The 18,181-nt window shown below is 37.5% G+C and overlaps 1 protein-coding gene across 4 annotated transcripts in view; it reads right to left on the bottom strand.

Moving 5' to 3' along the window:
- The window catches only part of Dcun1d4 (defective in cullin neddylation 1 domain containing 4), a 67,841-nt gene that overhangs the window by 11,366 nt on the left and 38,294 nt on the right, over window positions 1–18,181 (bottom strand). For all 4 annotated transcript variants that reach the window (XM_048363953.1, XM_048363955.1, XM_048363954.1 and 1 more), the window contains 3 exons: window positions 16,816–16,886; window positions 14,633–14,724; window positions 6,427–6,535 (listed from right to left, as the gene is read on the bottom strand). In XM_048363953.1, coding sequence (XP_048219910.1) covers window positions 6,427–6,535; window positions 14,633–14,724; window positions 16,816–16,886 — 272 coding nt within the window. The remainder of the gene's footprint in view (window positions 1–6,426; window positions 6,536–14,632; window positions 14,725–16,815; window positions 16,887–18,181) is intronic.

Raw genomic sequence — 18,181 nt, 5'->3', positions numbered from 1 at the left:
CAACTGCATAGAGATTCCCAGGACCTACATGAGGTTGTACCCCAGCCAGTATTGAAAGATCTTATAATATACTGGGAATAAGGGAATTCCTCAAAAGAAAACTTCCTTACTAGTAAGGCTTAATCACTGCTTGACTAAAAGGCTGCTTTGGACCAGCCCTTTCAAAGGATGAACCTGATTACAAGCAAGTTAACTATTCACCAGAAAGAAAAATTAAATAGGAAATCTACGCAAAGGGTCAGAGTGTAGCTCAATGTCAGAACAGTTACCTAACATGAACAAGTCTCTGGATTCAATCTCTGTTACCACAAAAACACACATAAACAGAAGAAGAAAAAAGTCAACACTATTTAAAGTAAAAATAAAAAGAACACAGTGATCAATGAAGAATATCTAGCAATATCAAGAAAGGCAGCACATAATAAAGAGAAAAACCAACGAATAGAATGATACCCAGAAATGACAAATGATGGAACCAACAGGCAGGTTTTTAAACATTTAAAGCAAATATGTTCAAGGAGAGATAAGGAAATATGATCATGATCAGGGAAACTAAAGATATAAAAAGACTCAAATGAAACTTCAGAAGATGAAAAATGTAGTATCTGAAACAAAAAATATCCTTGTTATGATAAACAGATTAGACATTGCCAAGATTAGTACTGGAATAAAAAATTATGCAAAATAAACATAGAAGAGGAAAAAAAGAGTAAACATGGTACCAGTGGCTTACAGGACATATTAAGTAATCTAACATAAATATCTTATAGGTCAAGAAATAAGAGAACAGAAAATATTTAAAGAAGTGACAGTCTTAAAAGACTTCCCAACTACCAAGTCACAGATCCAAAAGCCTCAACTAGAATAAACATAAAAAAAACTCTCTGTGACTCCCCTATCAACTAACCTACAGTCTAATATCAGGAATCTGGTAGGGTGGGAGAAAACAGTAATTTTCAATGTACATTTGTGAAAATGGAACCAGGCAATATGAAGGGATGGGGAGTTGGGAGAGATAGGGGAAATGATAGAAGGGGTGACAATGAGCAAGATACACTGTACTCATAAATTGGTACGTTGAATTGAAACACCTCTGTATAACTATCTAAAGATAATAATCACAACACCATAATCTACCTTCTGAAATTCACTAGAAACAGAATGAATGCAGTCAGAAAACACCACAAAAAAGTAAAAAGGAAGGGGGGTATGAGGGACAAGAAACAGTACAAGAAATGTATCCAATGCCTACCTAACATATGAAACTGTAACCTCTCTGTACATCAGTTTGATAATAAAATTTTTGAATAAAAAAAAAGTAAAAAGGAATAAAGAGTGATACCAGACTTACCACCAGGAACTACAAAATACATGAAGACAACACTGAAAGAATAAAGTATTTATCTTTTTATCCAGAGAAGTATCTTGTCAACTGAGGCAAAAATAAATTTTTTAGAGAATTCATCACTTCTGTAAATTAAAGGAAATTTTTAGGCAGAAAGAAAATTAATACTAGTTAAAATCTATATTAACACAAGGGAAATAAAGAACAAAGAAATAGGGTATATTGGGCAATTACAACAGACATATTTGCTTCTTAAGAACAAAAATAATAATGTATTATGAGAGTTACAATGTAAGTAAAATGTTCACGACAGCATAAAAATATGGTAAAACAAAATGAAAATATATTGTTATATACTTGAAGTGGTTCAACATTATTGAAAAGAGATTGTGAAAATTTAAAAATGCATATCATGAAGCCTACATACAGTGATAATAAAATACAGAGATAATAAAATACAGATAGGAAAATAAGGCAGTCGTGGACATAAAATAATCATTCAAAAACCCTCAATGAAAAAGGCACAAAAAAGAAGGGAAAATAAACATCAACAACAAAAACAATGATTGATAAATATGGGAAACATAGCAAAAAAAGACATAAAACTTAAACTACATTAAATGTAGTTTTAGCAATCTCAAGACAGTTATTGTTAGATTCAATTATTTGCTGTCTATAAGACATTCTATACCTCACTTAAAAACCTATTTTGTTAATTTAAACAGCTGAATTCATGTAGTTACTTTTTTATGTATAATCTGTTAATGAATTCTTGAGTTTTATATCTGCTACAGTAAATTAAAGCATTGTGCAGTATTTATCAGTTAAAACAAAAAAGAAAGAAATTCACTTTAAGAAAAGAAATTCACTTTAGCAGTAGGGATATAACTCAGTGAATGCTGAAGTGCTAGGATAGCATATGCAAGGCACCAGGTTTGATCCTAAGCATGAATGACAGGGGGCAGGGGAGAAAAAAGGAGAGAGACAGAGAGATGAGAGAGAGAGAGAGAGAGAGAGAGAGAGAGAGAGAGAGAGAGAGAGAGAGAGAGAGAGAGAGATTGAATATCCACTTCAATTAAAAGACAGAGGTAAGTTAAAAGTGAAGGAAGGAAAGTAACATATCATGAAGATTTTAATCAAATAAAAGCTCGAGTGGCTAAATTTGTTTGTATCTTACAAAGTAGACTACAGAACAAAGAACCAGACATAAAGAGATATTATTACAATTTCATAAAGAAAAATGGTCAATTCATCCAGAGGACATAACAAGTAACAGTACTAAATACGTCTAAACTCAAGCTTCAAATTGCATGGAAAAAAAATGACAGAAGTGACAGAAGAAATAATTAAGTGCAAAGGAACTCAATGTTCTTTTAGTAATGAATGGAACGAATAGACCCTTGTTACTTTCTAATCAATAAAGATACAGAAGATCTGAACATCACTATCAGCCAACTGGACATATCCTTTTTAAGTACATGCCAAGTACTCATCACCGCAGATTATAAATTAAATAGACCAGGTTACACGGAATAGTCTCTGACCACAACAGAATTAAACTAGGATTTCCATAATGGAAAGATTATCTAGAAAAGAACATACTTCTAAATAACCAATGTGCTCATAAAAGAAATGACCGGGCAAGCTGGAATACATTTCTAACTGAAGATAAATACAAATACACCTTAAACCTTATGGGATAAAGCTAAGCCAAGCAAAGCAAATTTTTTTAAAAAGCTCCATTAAATTTTTCAATGCCAAAATTGCTCTGGTAATTAAACAGCAATTAAGTATGAGTGGTTGTTATTCACCAATACATAAACAGATTTAATTCACCAATATAGATTTAGTGAGATGCTCCTTGAAAGTGAAGAACTGTCCTGGTTGGTTTGGGTGCATAAAGACAGAAAAAAACACAATTTCTCAATTTACCAGAAAGATTAAGGGTTAAATTTAAGCTCTAAAACCCACGAAGAATTCAGGGCTGCATAGGCAGGGGCTACCTGGCTCCTCCACGAAGGCAGATCCAGGAGGCTGAATGGAAGTGGAAGGAAGTAACTCAACTCAATGCCTGAAGATGGATAGAGCTGTGGGTTCTGGGCATGACCAGAGGCAGAAAGCAGAAAGGCTGAAAAGGCCAAGGGCAGGCTGTCATCCACAGCTAATACAATTTCACCGCAACACAGATCTGTACAGGGAAACACTTTAGGACGGATTGTAAGGTCCTGGAGTACACTACTGACTTGTCTTGAAGTCAGCAGACCTTGGTTTGAATGCTAGTTGTACAAATGAGCTGCTTCCATTTTTCTCCTCTCTGAGCAGATAAAACCAGCCTTGACTATTCCTGAGAGCTGCTGTGAGGCAACTGGACTGCACACACCAGGAAATACTGTGCTAACACAGGCAGTGCTGTGGAAGGTACTGAGTGAAGGCTTTGAGGAGTTCATATGGGCTGAAGGAAGAGGGATGACACCCTGCTGACACGGATGTTGGATAAGAAGTGAAAGGATGTGGAAGTAAGGCTAATTTACTAGTGCTGGCCACACTAAAGCTACCAGCACAACCATGTTCACTGCAGCAATATTTACCATAGCTAAGATAAGGAACCAACCCAGATGCACCTCAGTAGATGAATGGATAAACAAAATGTGGTAAATATACACAATGGAATTTATACTTCCATCAGAAAGAATGACATTAGAAAAGAATGACATGCACTGTATATGATTTTGGTACACTGGATATTGTATATGTGCTTACCTGAACTAGGGAAGGAAAAAAAAAAATGAGGGAGGGTGTAACAAACATGAAATGTACTCACTACCTTATTATGTAACTGTACCCCCTCTGTAAATCACCTTGTCAATAAAAGTTAATTTAAAAAAATGACACGGAAAGACTTGGAAAAAATAATATTAAGCGAAGCAAGCCAGACCCAAAGAAACATAGGCTGCATTGTTTCCCTCATACTATAAGATGTCTATGGGGGCTGGGAATATGGCCTAGTGGCAAGAGTGCTTGCCTCCTACACATGATTCCCCAGCACCACATATATGGAAAATGGCCAGAAGGGGCGATGTGGCTCAGGTGGCAGAGTGCTAGCCTTGAGCAAAAAAGAAGCCAGGGACTGTGCTCAGGCCCTGAGTCCAAGGCCCAGGACTGGCCAAAAAAAATATATATGTCTATGATATTCTTAGCAGAGGATCACAATAGCTAGGTGCATATGACCACAGAAAATGAAGCTTATCAAGATGAGCTCCAAGAAATGGAAACAAGATATTTTTACAATGTACTGCTTGCAATTATTTCTTTTTTCTTTCTTTGGTTTAGGAGCCCAGTAGTCACTGTTTCAGATTTCTGTAGTCTTTCTTTGTCTTGTATATAAGTTTATCTGATTTGCCTAAGGGAAGGGGAACCAGGACAAAGGGTGAACCAAGGCAACAGTGACACTTACTAGACACTATGTTGGAAATGAACTTTACAATGCTTGGGGGGAGAGGAGTCAGGAGGCGGGGAAAGCAGGAAAAAATAAGGAAAGGTGTAATACTATTCAAAAACAATGTACTTATTACCTTATGTAACTGTGTAGCCCCTCTGTACATCACCTTTACAATTAAAAAAAGAAAAAAGAAAAGAGTGCTGGTTCAGAGAAACAAGGGCTACAATACTGGCAATGCTGCAGCACTGGTGCCAATGAGGAGGCCAAAGGAGCTCCTGTGAATTCAGCCAGAGCCTAACCCACAAAGGGTTGAAGCCAGGCAGGAGTAAAATGTACAGAGGACTTCAGGACAATTCTAGCATTGAGCAAGGAAGTCAGAAAAGAGCTGATTTTTATGTATAAACTATGATGTTCTAAAGGGACTTTTACTCATACTATATATAGCAAATATAACTTGGGAGGAAAAAAAATCTCATGTAATTAACAGAGGCACCCTTTTTTTTTTTTTGTCATTTAACTCCTTTACAATTATATAGGCAACTAGGCTAACAGTTTATCAGAATTTCACCTTCTTTTTTGTTTCTTTTTGTTTTTTGAGATAGAGTCTCACCATGTAGCCCCAAATCCTCCTGCCTCAGCCTCCTGAGTTCTGGCCTTACAGGTAGGCATTATCATGACTCAATACCTTACAATTTCCAGTATCGATACATTTCCACGCATGCTATGATTTTACTAGAAGGCTGTCACAATGAAAAGATGCACAAATGAGGGCACAACAGGAAAACACCTAATGTGTTATTGCAGACATCAGGATATACCATGAAATTGGTGCTAACCTGGCAAAGGCTAAAAAAAGTGGAAACCAGTTCTGCATGATGATCAGGAAGAAATAATAATTTTTCACAAAATCTCTGCTTAAAAATTTTAAAAAAATCTTTAAAAATGTAGCCTAACCAACTGAAAAAGCCTAGTTATTTGAATCCACTAGACACAGAGACATGACAAAAACATCATTGTGGAATAAATGGTAACTGTAAGAACTGTGGATATTTGAATGAATACAAGGCTGCAATGTCAACTGGAATCCTGGAATCCACTAATCTGTGGTAAGCAGGCTACAATCTAAGAGCTTTAATTCCCACCCCACCCCACTCCTCAGACCCCAAAGAACTACTATCACATACTTGAGTTTGACTCACTATGCAACAAACAGGAAACTAGCTTAGATTTGAAAGTCACATGATTTACAAATATATTAATAACACCCAAAGTAAAACTGGATTAGATATGAATGTTTAGCTTATTCAAGTACCTCAGAGGGTAAAGGTTTGTTGTTCTATGAGAAGGAAAAGCTTTCCAAATTGTCTAAGTAACATTTGAAACAGTGTTCAATACACACCTTCATAGTACTTCTTTCTAAGCTAATCTTAAGCTAGTAAATGTTTGTTACTATACTTTTGCTAACAAACAGAATTTTTACCCAGAACTAGTCAATTAGTTTTGAAAAGTATACATACAGAAATATTAACACCCTAGGAGCTTTTTTGAATTCTTTGTTGTGGCATGTGAAAACAAACCTCAAAAATGTAATAAACAGAGAGGCAGGAGAGGGAAACATCTGGATAGATTCCAGAAAACTTACCCGTGCAAAGTCAAACGCATATCTGTAAATAAGCTTAAAGTTTGTAGAATCATTTAATAATGATCTTAAGTAATCCAAAGTATTTCTGAGTTTTTCTGTTGTATCACATCTGGGAAAACAAAATAAAGGAAATTATAATATGGATTCATCTTTCATTTTTTAAAAGTTGGGACAATAATATAAAACACACACTAAAGGAAAGACTAAAAACCCTGAAGTTGGGAACTAGCCATAATGACCACTATTTACTATACTTATTCATACATTTTGAATGTCCAGACAAGTTGAAAGAAGAACACATATGCTCTCATTTACCTCCCCCATTCCTTTAGCAATGAACACTTCACACAACGTACCCCCCTTTTGGTGTAATACTGTAAAGTATTGTAAAGCAAACATGACAATTCACCCATACACTTTGATATTGTCATCATTCAATTTCCTACCAATGGTAACTTCCTTAAGTTAATACATAGTTCATATGCTCAGGTCTCATTCTCCAAATTTTCTTTATAACTACTGTCACATTTGAAGAGATCAGACCAGTTGTTTTTGGAGCATATCAATTTTTCAGATAATTTCCCATGGCTTTATGTAGGCTGAATACCACTGACAGAAACTTCTGGTAGAAAGTGTATTTTTCCAAGGGCACCCCAAGAAGAGGCTTATCTCATCAGTCTATCCCAATATTGCTATAAATTCATTTCTATAGCTAAAGTGGGTTTTCCTCTTTTCAAAGTAGCAACTAATCCTTGGGTTGATACTTTGAAACTTCAACAATATTTTGAACAATATTATGATTTTTAACTCTATTTTCCTTATGCCTCAACATTCTCACAAATAGGCTGAGCAAACAAGAGACAAGTGTGCCAATCTGAAAGGATGGTCCCCAGATTGTGACCCAGTGACACTGCACGAATGAAACTGCCTTGTGATTTTTGCCTGTGTTCCCCCACTGGCCCTCAATGAAGGCTCTGACTATGGGACAAAGCCACTCCTGACGGTATCTCCAACACAGCCCCTGTGCCCATCCCTGTCATCCCCTATTCCTCTCCTAAACAACTCTGGTAGAATGCAGAATGATCCATTTATAACATATCCATAGACAATTCCTGCCTAAATCAACCTATTATCTCTACCAGTGCAAAATGTCATTCCTTCCATCATTACTGTCTACATCTATTAAGAAGGGTCTGTACGGCTGGGGATATGGCCTAGTGGCAAGAGTGCCTGCCTTATATACATGAGGCCCTGGGTTCGATTCCCCAGCACCACATATACAGAAAATGGCCAGAAGTGGCGCTGTGGCTCAAGTGGCAGAGTGCTAGCCTTGAGCAAAAAGAAGCCAGGGACAGTGCTCAGGCCCTGAGTCCAAGCCCCAGGACTGGCCAAAAAAAAAAAAAGAAGAAGGGTCTGTATGCTATCCTTCGTATTTCCTGGGTTTAGGGTCCTTTTTTGTGCTTTGAATTCAGTACTATAATCCATTACTATATTCTTTTTCATGTACAAACGGTCCCAATTTGGGCAATGGCTCCAACATGCTTGTGACATGTCCACACCAGTGTCTGAGCACTTCCTTGCTTTCTGGCACTGGATGTTCCCACCTTGCTCTTTCCCAGTCCCATACTTGAAACCAGACCTTTCTCAGGAAGCCTTGGTGATGATAACCTATTTTTACCACTAAGTGACATTGTTGACTATTCATAAGAAGTAGACTAATTGGTTATTTTTACAAATTATTTTTGTTCAAAATATATAGCCTTTAAAAATGAGAACCTAGAGTTGTTTTCAACAGCATTACTGTATTTTTTTAGTACAAAAGTCGCTTGTGTTTCTCTGTAGAGCTCCTAGCTATATATTCTAAAAATAGGTAATATATTTAAGAAGCATTATCTAAATAAAGTTCACCTACCGTATGAACCAAAATGTAGATCATTAAGGGCACACTAATTTATTTCTAACAAATTTGCAAAAATTCTTTTTTTTTGTAAACTACAAAAAAGAACTGTAATCTCTCTATGAAGACAATAACCTAAAAACCAAAAATTAAGAGTAAATACTTAATTTTTATAGTAAAACAAATTACAATGTCCTTTATTTCTTGCTGACATTGGAATTCAATAGATTCATCCAACAGATTAAAACAAGACTATTTTAGAAACTAGAAAAGGCTTCTTTAAGGAACTGCCATGTTAACTGATGGTTGAAGATACGCAGGAAATAGAAAGTGCCTTTGAGGAGGTGAGATGGGCTCTCCATATATACGTACGGAACAGCCTGTGAAAAGGCTCCAATGGCAGGACAGCATGGCAGATCCAAACAATTATAAGAAAGCTATAGTGATAGTGAGTAGATCGGAGTAGAAATGAAATAAAGGAAGGCAGACAGGGTCAGAAAATAAAGGGTGTTATGACCCACTGTGAACCCAAATGAGTGGTAAAGAAGACTAGAAAAACAGGTAAGGCAGTCAGTGGAGGCAAATCTAAGGCAGAAATGACAGGATTTACGAAGGATTGTATATGTTAAATATTATGACATTAAAATACCTGAATGAACAATAACTTCTGATTAACTTAATAATGGAGAAGGTCAAAGAGGAAAAAAAAAAAAAAAACAACCAATTCTAAAGTGTGTAAAGTCCAAGTCCCTGGTCTCCAAAGAGAAGAAAGGTCAATTACCAAAGCCACCAGGAACTGGCTAGACTGGGGCTGGTGGAATAGTTTATCATGTACAATGAGAAAGGAAGAAGAACAATTGCTTGTTTCCATGGGTTTGCACAGGAACCTCTTGTGGAGTCAAGTACTACTCTGCTATAAGAAAACAAAACCAGTCTCCCACACTTTGGAGAAACCTGCCGTATCAGCAGGCTACAGGTGACACAAAAACCACACAAAAATTTAAAGATGTTATAAAAGAACTAAGACAACCTGTAACCACATGGCTGAAAAATCACAAGAGCATCAAGGAAATGAATCCAGTATTCAAGAATGCAGACTCCTGCATTCTTTCCATCATACTCCCTTCCTTTAGATGTTAAATGAGATACAACTTCCCATGGTTGGGAATTTGGTCCAAGAATAGAAGATAACTTTTTGATCAGAAAGGAATGTTCAAGATCACAAGAAGAAAGATACCCAGTTCCAACACCCTTTGGTTGTGCACACTTATCTAGACCCATGTCTCCATGTTTTTGAATAGTAACACCAAAACATCAAATGTAGTAAAATGCTAAGTTACAGATTAGCACCTGTAAGGGAAGGTTCAAACTGTAATCCTCTAGTTCAGAGGGCTTAAGTACTGATAGAGAACTTCCACTTGAGTCTTCTTCATTCTGATCATCTCTATGTCAGAGTGTGCTAGGGGCTGCTTCTTTTTCCCCTTTCTATTTCTCATTGCTCTTTCCTCTTTTGTTAAACAAATCTTTGCTGGCTACCTACTTTGTGAATTTCCTTGAAATTTTTCTCATCATGGACTTCTAAGAACCTATGGGTGGCTAGGAATGTGGCTTAGTGGTACAGTGCTTACCTAATGTGCGTGAAGCCCTGGGTTCAATTCCTTAGCACCACATAAACAGAAAAAAGCCACATGTGGCACTGGCTCAAGTGATAGAGTGCTAGCCTTGAGCAAAAAGAAGCCATGGACAGTGCTCAGGCCTTGAGTCCAAGTCCCAGGACTGGCAAAAAAGAAAAAAGAAAAGAACCTAGGGGTCTGTCGGTAATTGAGAAGTTCAGTAAGAACCTTTTCTCTGGGATTTTCCTCACTTCAAAATCTCTCAAACAATATTCCTATTCTTGAAAGACATTCAGAGCTCTTGCCCCAAATATGGGAGAAGAGGTCTCACACTTTAAATATAAAAGGTCCAAAGCAAAAATTTCACTTCATGTACCCAGTAGGGAAAATATTGTCAATAGAGAGTTGATCTACTTTCAAGGGGCCTCATCCTGCAGTACAGCCGTGACAAGTTACCTGCCTAGAACTTTTAGCTTGCTATCTAATGGCCACTCAACAAGGACATTCAAAGGGCAGCAGTTCCAGAAAAAGCCAGCAAAGAAGCAAGCTTGAGAAGTTTTTTGTTGTTGTTGTTGTTGTTTTTGGCCAGTACGGGGCCTTGGACTCAGGGCCTGAGCACTGTCCCTGGCTTCTTTTTGCTCAAGGCTAGCACTCGGCCACTTGAGCCACAGCGCCACTTCTGGCCATTTTCTATATATGTGGTGCTGGGGAATCGAACCCAGGGCCTCATGTATACAAGGCAAGCTCTCTCGCCACTAGGCCATATCCCCAGCCCAAGCTTGAGAAGTTTTTAAGCAGCAATTGAAGATTTTCTAGAAAGTAACTACATTTTCAGCTAAGTTTCCCCAAGTTTTTCTATGTCTCATGAGGCATAACAGTCAGAGACATCAGAGCATGACAGTGCCAGTTTCCCATGTGGGGTCATTTCCTGTTTAAGTAGTAGAGCCATGATAAGTTACCTGCCTACAACTTATAGCTTGCTATCTAATGGCCACTCAACAAGGACATTCAGAGGGCGGCAGTTCCAGAAAAAGCCACTAAAGAAGTAGGCTTGAGAAGTTGTTAAGCAGCAATTAAAGATTTTCTAGAAAGAAACTGCATTTTCAGCCAAGTTTCCCCAAGTTGTTCTGCGTCTCATGAGGCATAATAGTTACAGACATCAGAGAATGACAGTGCCAGTTTCCCATGAGGGGTCATTTCCTGTTTAAGTATCACTGCTGTAAAGGTCAAGTAGAAAGAGAAACATCAGGATAATCCTCAGATACCCCAAGATCAGGGCTGGGAATATGGCCTAGTGGCAAGAGTGCTTGCCTCCTATACAGGAGGCACCACATTTATAGAAAACAGCCAGAAGTGGCGCTGTGGCTCAAGTGGCACAGTGCTAGCTTTGAGCAAAAAGAAGCCAGGGACAGTGCTCAGGCCCTGAGTTCAAGCCCCAGGACTGGCAAAAAAAAAAAAAAAAAAGATACCACAAGGTCAGAGGTAGCTTTCCCTACTACCCCCCACAGGACCTGTGCTACTTCACTTAAACCCAACGCTATTTTTGCAGACCTCACCAGTATTATACAAAAATGGCTACAGTTCTAGGTCCTGGGTTGGAGAGGAAGCAATGGAACTGATTCTAAAACACAGGGGCTTTTTATTTCGAGCTCATTCCCACTGTAGAGTAACGACCTTTTTTAACAAAACCTATCATTTTAACCAAATGTACAGCAATAGTTGGAACCTCTATTGTGTCCCTCCCCACTGCCATTTATATGTTGCAATCCTAACCCCTAAAGGGATGAGGTTAAGAGATGGAACACTGTAAAGCTAACTAGTGGAATTAGTGCCCTTAAGAAAGAGGCTGAAGGGGCTGGGGATATAGCCTAGTGGCAAGAGTGCCTGCCTCGGATACACGAGGCCCTAGGTTCGATTCCCCAGCACCACATATACAGAAAACGGCCAGAAGCGGCGCTGTGGCTCAAGTGGCAGAGTGCTAGCCTTGAGCGGGAAGAAGCCAGGGACAGTGCTCAGGCCCTGAGTCCAAGGCCCAGGACTGGCCAAAAAAAAAAAAAAAAAAAGAAAGAGGCTGAAGGCACTTGTTTGTCCTCTCTATGGTGTAAGGACACATCCAGAGGTATTATCTTATGAAGCAGGCAAGCCCTTATGAGACACCAAAACTGCTGTGTCTTTATCTAGGAGCCTCCAGTGCTATGAGAAGCAAACTTCTATTGTTTGTAAACCATAGTCTATGGTGCTTTGATGAACTAAGACATAGACTACTGTAAAATGGAGGCTTTCTCATATATACATTTTTTTTTCATTCTTTTTTTTTTTTTTTTTGGCCAGTCCTGGGCCTTGGACTCCGGGCCTGAGCACTGTCCCTGGCTTCTTCCCGCTCAAGGCTAGCCCTCTGCCACTTGAGCCACAGCGCCACTTCTGGCCGTTTTCTGTATATGTGGTGCTGGGGAATCGAACCTAGGGCCTCGTGTATCCGAGGCAGGCACTCTTGCCACTAGGCTATATCCCCAGCCCCTCATATATACATTAACACCGGCTTGAGTCCAAAACATTTCATGTATCTAAAGCCAAACAATTGCCAAACAAACATAAAAAGGTCTAGGACAGACCTAACAGAGGATTGCAGTAGCTCAACAGCTATGTGCATGATTGTATAAGATGAGGCTGAGCAAGGTGAACTCCAAGAGAAGGAAACAGGAAGACTATTGTTGTCGTTACGTTTAATGTACTAGGTGAATTTCCTTTGGCATACCCTATGTGGTATATGATTTTGGTACTCTGGATATTGTATATATGCTTATCTGAACTAGGGAAGGGAAAGAAAAATGAGGGAGGGTGTAACAAATATGACAAGAAATGTACTCACTCACTACCTTATTATGTAACTGTACCCCCTCTGCACATCACCTTGTCAATAAAATTTAATAAAAAAAAAAGTGGGGCTAGGACAGGTCTTATATCAGGAAGAGGAATGGAAGATGGACAGGCTGAAGCAACAATTGTCAACAAACCTGTCAAACAAATATTTATACAGTTGTTGATATTCATATGCATTTGACTGGCATACATAGGACTGACAGGAGTCAACTGATGTGTGGATCCACTAGGCTTGATCTATCCCTTATTGTGTGTTCTTGTAGGCTTTACTACAGTTTGCAATGTGACCCACCTACATTCTGCTTTTGCTTATAAATAAAATAATGATAAAAGATTTACTATGTGATGAAAAAAAAAACGATTTCATGGACTAGATTTAATAAAATAAAAATGAGAAAAAGGAGAAAAAAATTGACAGGTCATTTTAAAAAGGCATACCTATTTTAGTACATATAAACAACTTTTCCTAAGATTTCTTTTGTATTAGATATACCTTACAAATATAGGATTTATTTGATTCAATTTAAAGAAAAGTGACTATTATCTTTGGATCTTTTACCTGAATGTTCCTAAACCCCTATTCTCCTATCAAACTTTGTCTTCTCTGTGGGTGTTGCTGCTCCAAGTTCTAGAACAAACTACAGCGTCATAACTAGCATTAAAGTATTTGCTGTATAACCAATCTATGGAGGCCAGATTAATGTTCTTAAAACTTGAGGTTGGACTATATTTGAACTATAAAGAACCTTAAAGGTTATTCAAGGATCATTTCTACTTCATTCATAAGGAAACTAGAGTCTCACAAAAAGAAAGCAGACCCCTCCCCCCCTTATAGTAGAGTAGATTTACCACTTGAATTTCAAGAACTAAGTGGGAGCCACCTGTGAGATTTCACCTGCCATCACTATGACATCACATGGCAGTTCCAAACAGAGCCTGATGGAGTGCCTGATTCCCTTAGAATGGAGATACCCACCTCTTCCAGGCAACGAGGGCCTCAAATACATGGGCAAGGGCAGGCTTGTGCAATTCTTTTGTAAAATGAATGCTAAGATGAACCTAAAGCTATACTCTCTAAATACAAATGAAAATGGTGGTGTCTCCTCTGAGGCTTTGAAATAAAATCATGACATAGCCACACTTCCTTTATCACAAAGATACTTAGAAAATAGTCACGGGATGTTCTATTCAGAAAGCAACATAGAAAGGCAGTGAGACTAACATTATAGACACAATTATAGAGTGCAGAGAATTTAACCCCAAAGTGCTAGAGCATTTTCTTCTGTAAATATTGTTAGAGGAAGAATGTGACTTAAGAATCAACTGATGATCTTGGGTTTTCTTCCCATCTCTGCCACTTTTACAAGTCATTAATTACCCTTTTAGGCCTCAACATCCTGACTTGTAAATTGTCCAAGATAAAGTCTGACCTATCCTTCACAAGGTATTTGTGAGGCCCAAATGGGAAACGAATGAAAAAGTTAGACAAACTCTTAAAGCACAATGAAATATACTAAAATTAATTTCCCTTATTCCTTTCTACCTTTTTAATGTAGCTATTAAGAATTTTTACATGTTACACATGAAGTTCACATCTATGAGAAATGATTAGCCTATTTTTACCATATAGACCTATTATAGAAGAATGCTAACTTCCTCTCTCCTCTCCTGCTCACCCTTCTCTCTCTCTCTCTCTCTCAACCATCACAGTTCTGAAAATGGGTGACCTAGGCCTAGGGTTCCCAGACCGTAACTCAAATATTTCCTTAGGTCCCAGAACAGGGGCAGCCTCACCCCACCCCACCCTAGGACTTACTGTAAAGAAGTCATTCCTTTCAGCCATTCCTGTAGTGTAAAGTAGCCCATATTTTGTGCATCCAATTTCCAAGCAAGGACAAGCATAACTACCTGTTTAAAAAAAAAATGACAAATCAAATTCCCTACAATTAAATACATCAATAGCTTGCCAAATGCTTCTGTTGCCAGTCATTTAGGCACTAAAACATGAACAGAGATCTTCAATAGTTAGCTCTATTTTGTTAAACATGGAAAAAAATTGATAATAGAGTACCCAGTTACAAGTTAAAATATTTTTATTTAAAAAATTTTTTCAAGGTCATTAGAAATTTTAAATTACATAGTTTTAAAGTTCTTGCTTATAACAGCAAACAGGCTTTGGCACTATCTCATTTTACCACTTGATTTTCAAATGTTAATGTATCTGAAATTGATTGACCGCATAACAGTTTACTTAGCAATACTCTTTCTTAGGGACAATATAAAATACAATGTCTATTGATGTCATATTGGAACTGAAGTACAATAATCCATACTTGGAACAATATTGTGAATTTGGTCTTTACCCGAGAACAATGTCAATAACAGCTGTATTTTATTGACTCCTGTTATCGGGGATGGTGAACTCTGCGCAGCCAGGTCTACCTTTTTTAGTTAAAATCAGAGTCAGCACATTGAGATACTTGAAATGCTCAGCGAATCCCTGGCTTCTTCCAGCCTCCTTCTGATCGCTCACGATCGTCTGACTTTGGGTCTGGGTTCTGATGCCTATACCTCTAATCATATACCATCGCTGTCCTCTGAGTGGAACCTCTAATCCCCATTAGGAACACTTCATTGCCACTGCAACAGCTCTACTGGAAAACACAGTCCCAGCTCCCAACAGAAAATTGCCTTCTGGAAGTCAATGAAATATCCTTTTCCTGTTCATGGACTACATCAGGTGAAAAGCTGATTTTGTTGGCCCAAATCTGCACCAAAGTGAGTAATTTATGAAAATACTTGAGTTGCCTTGAGTGCAATGGCTCAGGTCTGTAACCCCAGCTACTGAAGAGATTGAGATCATAAGGACCATGGTTCAAGGCCAGTCCAGGGAACCGAGGCCCATCCCAACCAATAAGAATCTGGACATAATGGCATATGCACATCATCCCAGCTCTGGAGGAATTATAAGGAGGCGGATGGTGGTCCAGACTGGGCCAGGCATAAATGTAATAAGACTCTTCAAAAAATGGCACTACAAAGAACTGTGAGTATGGCTCACGTGGCAAAGCACTAGCTTAGAGCAAGGTTCAGAGTTCCAACCCCAGTTCAGAAAAAAAAAAACAACTAAAAATGAAAAATTAATTTTTAAAATAAAGACTATTTTTTAAAAATCCACATAATGAGTAAAAGAGATTCTAAAGGCAATTTACAAAAATTATGAGTTTGGGTTACGATAAAGACAACAGAGGCACAGAAAAGCTGAGGGTAATAAGAGTTTAAAGTATACAGTCTAATTTCCCAGTTTCCTTTAAAAGCAAGATGCATACCATAAGCACTAATGTCTCAGAAAATCATTCATTTAGGATTTACAATTGTTAAATTGGAAGCTGGTAAAAATTAAATTGAATCATTTATGTGCAAAGGCATTTGTAGAAGTATAATTTTTCATTTTCGTATAAGAGATGTAGGAAAAGAAAAAATATACAATAGCATGACTAAGAATTATGCAGAAATAATTACATAAAGTAACCAAAACTTTCAAAGGAAAGACTTAGTGCTTTTATGTTGAAAAGCAATGACATTCTGAGTTAATTCAACTGGAATGAAAGATCTGGGGAAAATTCATGATAATGACAACCTACTCAAAGCCCTTATGAATAATTATTCAACATCTAGGACTCACTCTAATTTAGACAGAAATGACTACTCCAAGGCTCAAAGGTACACAGCATGCAGGGACTCAGTACCTTAGTTGATCTGTCATTGTAGATGCCCACATAACTTTTTAAACATCTAGTTTAATTAATCACTACACCTTTTAGATACAAGAAATCAAGCCGGTGGGGAGGGGAGAGACTACAGTTACACCACGCCACTTGCAAGAAAAAAAAAGTCTGCTTACAAATCAAACTAAAATTAGATCTTGGTGGTAAGTGGTCTCACAAAATACAGCATAGTTACTTGTTGATTTACATTACTAAGTTAAGGGAGACTTACATTTTCTGGTTCAACACCAATGTCTTCACAAAACTTCTCCATGCCTTCAGGACCCACAATATCATCAGTACCTGTGATGCAGTATAGCCTTTTAAGTTAAATCTGACCATGTCCATCATCACACTGTAGCAATATTATGCAAGTAAGGCTAAGGGCCTAACCCCCCACCCCCTTTTGGAAGGAAAAGTATAAATTGAAACATGTTGTGGAATTTTAAATTTTTGAGGAATTCTATTGTGTACTATCATTTGAATCAATGTGCCACACTATGTCCTTTGACTTTTGAAATATGGTACATGTTATTTATATTTAAAGAAAAGACTACTTAAGTTTAATTCCAGTTCTTTAAAGTGTCTTAGAAGAAAACTTTACTCTTATTGTGCTAATAATTTCAATACATTTTACATCTACATTGATAATTTTTAGAGACATAAAGAATCACATATCAGTGTCTATAAAATTACTTGGAAAATAATATAAATGCTTCTTTCACATAGGGAAAAAAATCAAGTATAATATAGTTAGTCTTCTGTATTTTTTGGCTCCACATCTGTGAATGCAAACAACTGAGGATCAAAAATATTTAGGGAAAAAAAATCCACAAAAACCTGTGTCTATAGCAACATGTACAGTCTATTTTTTTCTTACCCCTTAAGCAACATAAGATAACCACTCTTTACACAGCACATATATTATATTAGATATAAATAATCTAGAGATGATTTAAAGTACACTACAGGATTTCTTCCTAAACTATATTGCAAATACTTTACCATTTTACATGAGCATTATGAATTCTGGCACTCCCAGGGGTTCTAGCAGCCAATGTTTAACAAATACTTATAGGATATCTCCTAGGCATCTATCCTGAACAACAGGTCTCAGGATATCAAAAAGACATCTTTACATCCATGTTTATCACTGCACAATTCACAATAGCCAAAATATGGAAACAACCCAGAGGCCCCTCTACAGATGAATGGATCCAAAAAATGTGGTATCTATACACAATGTAATACTACATAGCGATTAGAAATGATAAAATATTGGTATTCGCAAGGAAATGGTCAGAACTTGAACAAATAATGCTGAGTGAGACAAGCCTAGAACACAGAAAACAAATGGGCATGATCTCCCTGATATATGACTGTTAAGGTTGGGGGGGAGGAGGGAACACTACAGACCAGGTCTGTGAAACAAAAAACTTCTTGTCAAATGGTATTTCCCACAGGTGTGGGTCAGCGACCTTATATTATGTAACTAAAACCAAACAACTACTAAACATAAAAAGGTCTAAAATAGACCTCTCAGTGGATCACAATAGCTCAAAAGCTATATATGTACGATCATATAAAACAAGGATAAA

Source organism: Perognathus longimembris, chromosome 16 (assembly GCF_023159225.1).
Source record: "Perognathus longimembris pacificus isolate PPM17 chromosome 16, ASM2315922v1, whole genome shotgun sequence".
NCBI lineage: Eukaryota > Metazoa > Chordata > Mammalia > Rodentia > Heteromyidae > Perognathus > Perognathus longimembris.
This window is presented reverse-complemented; position numbering and strand designations above follow the sequence as displayed.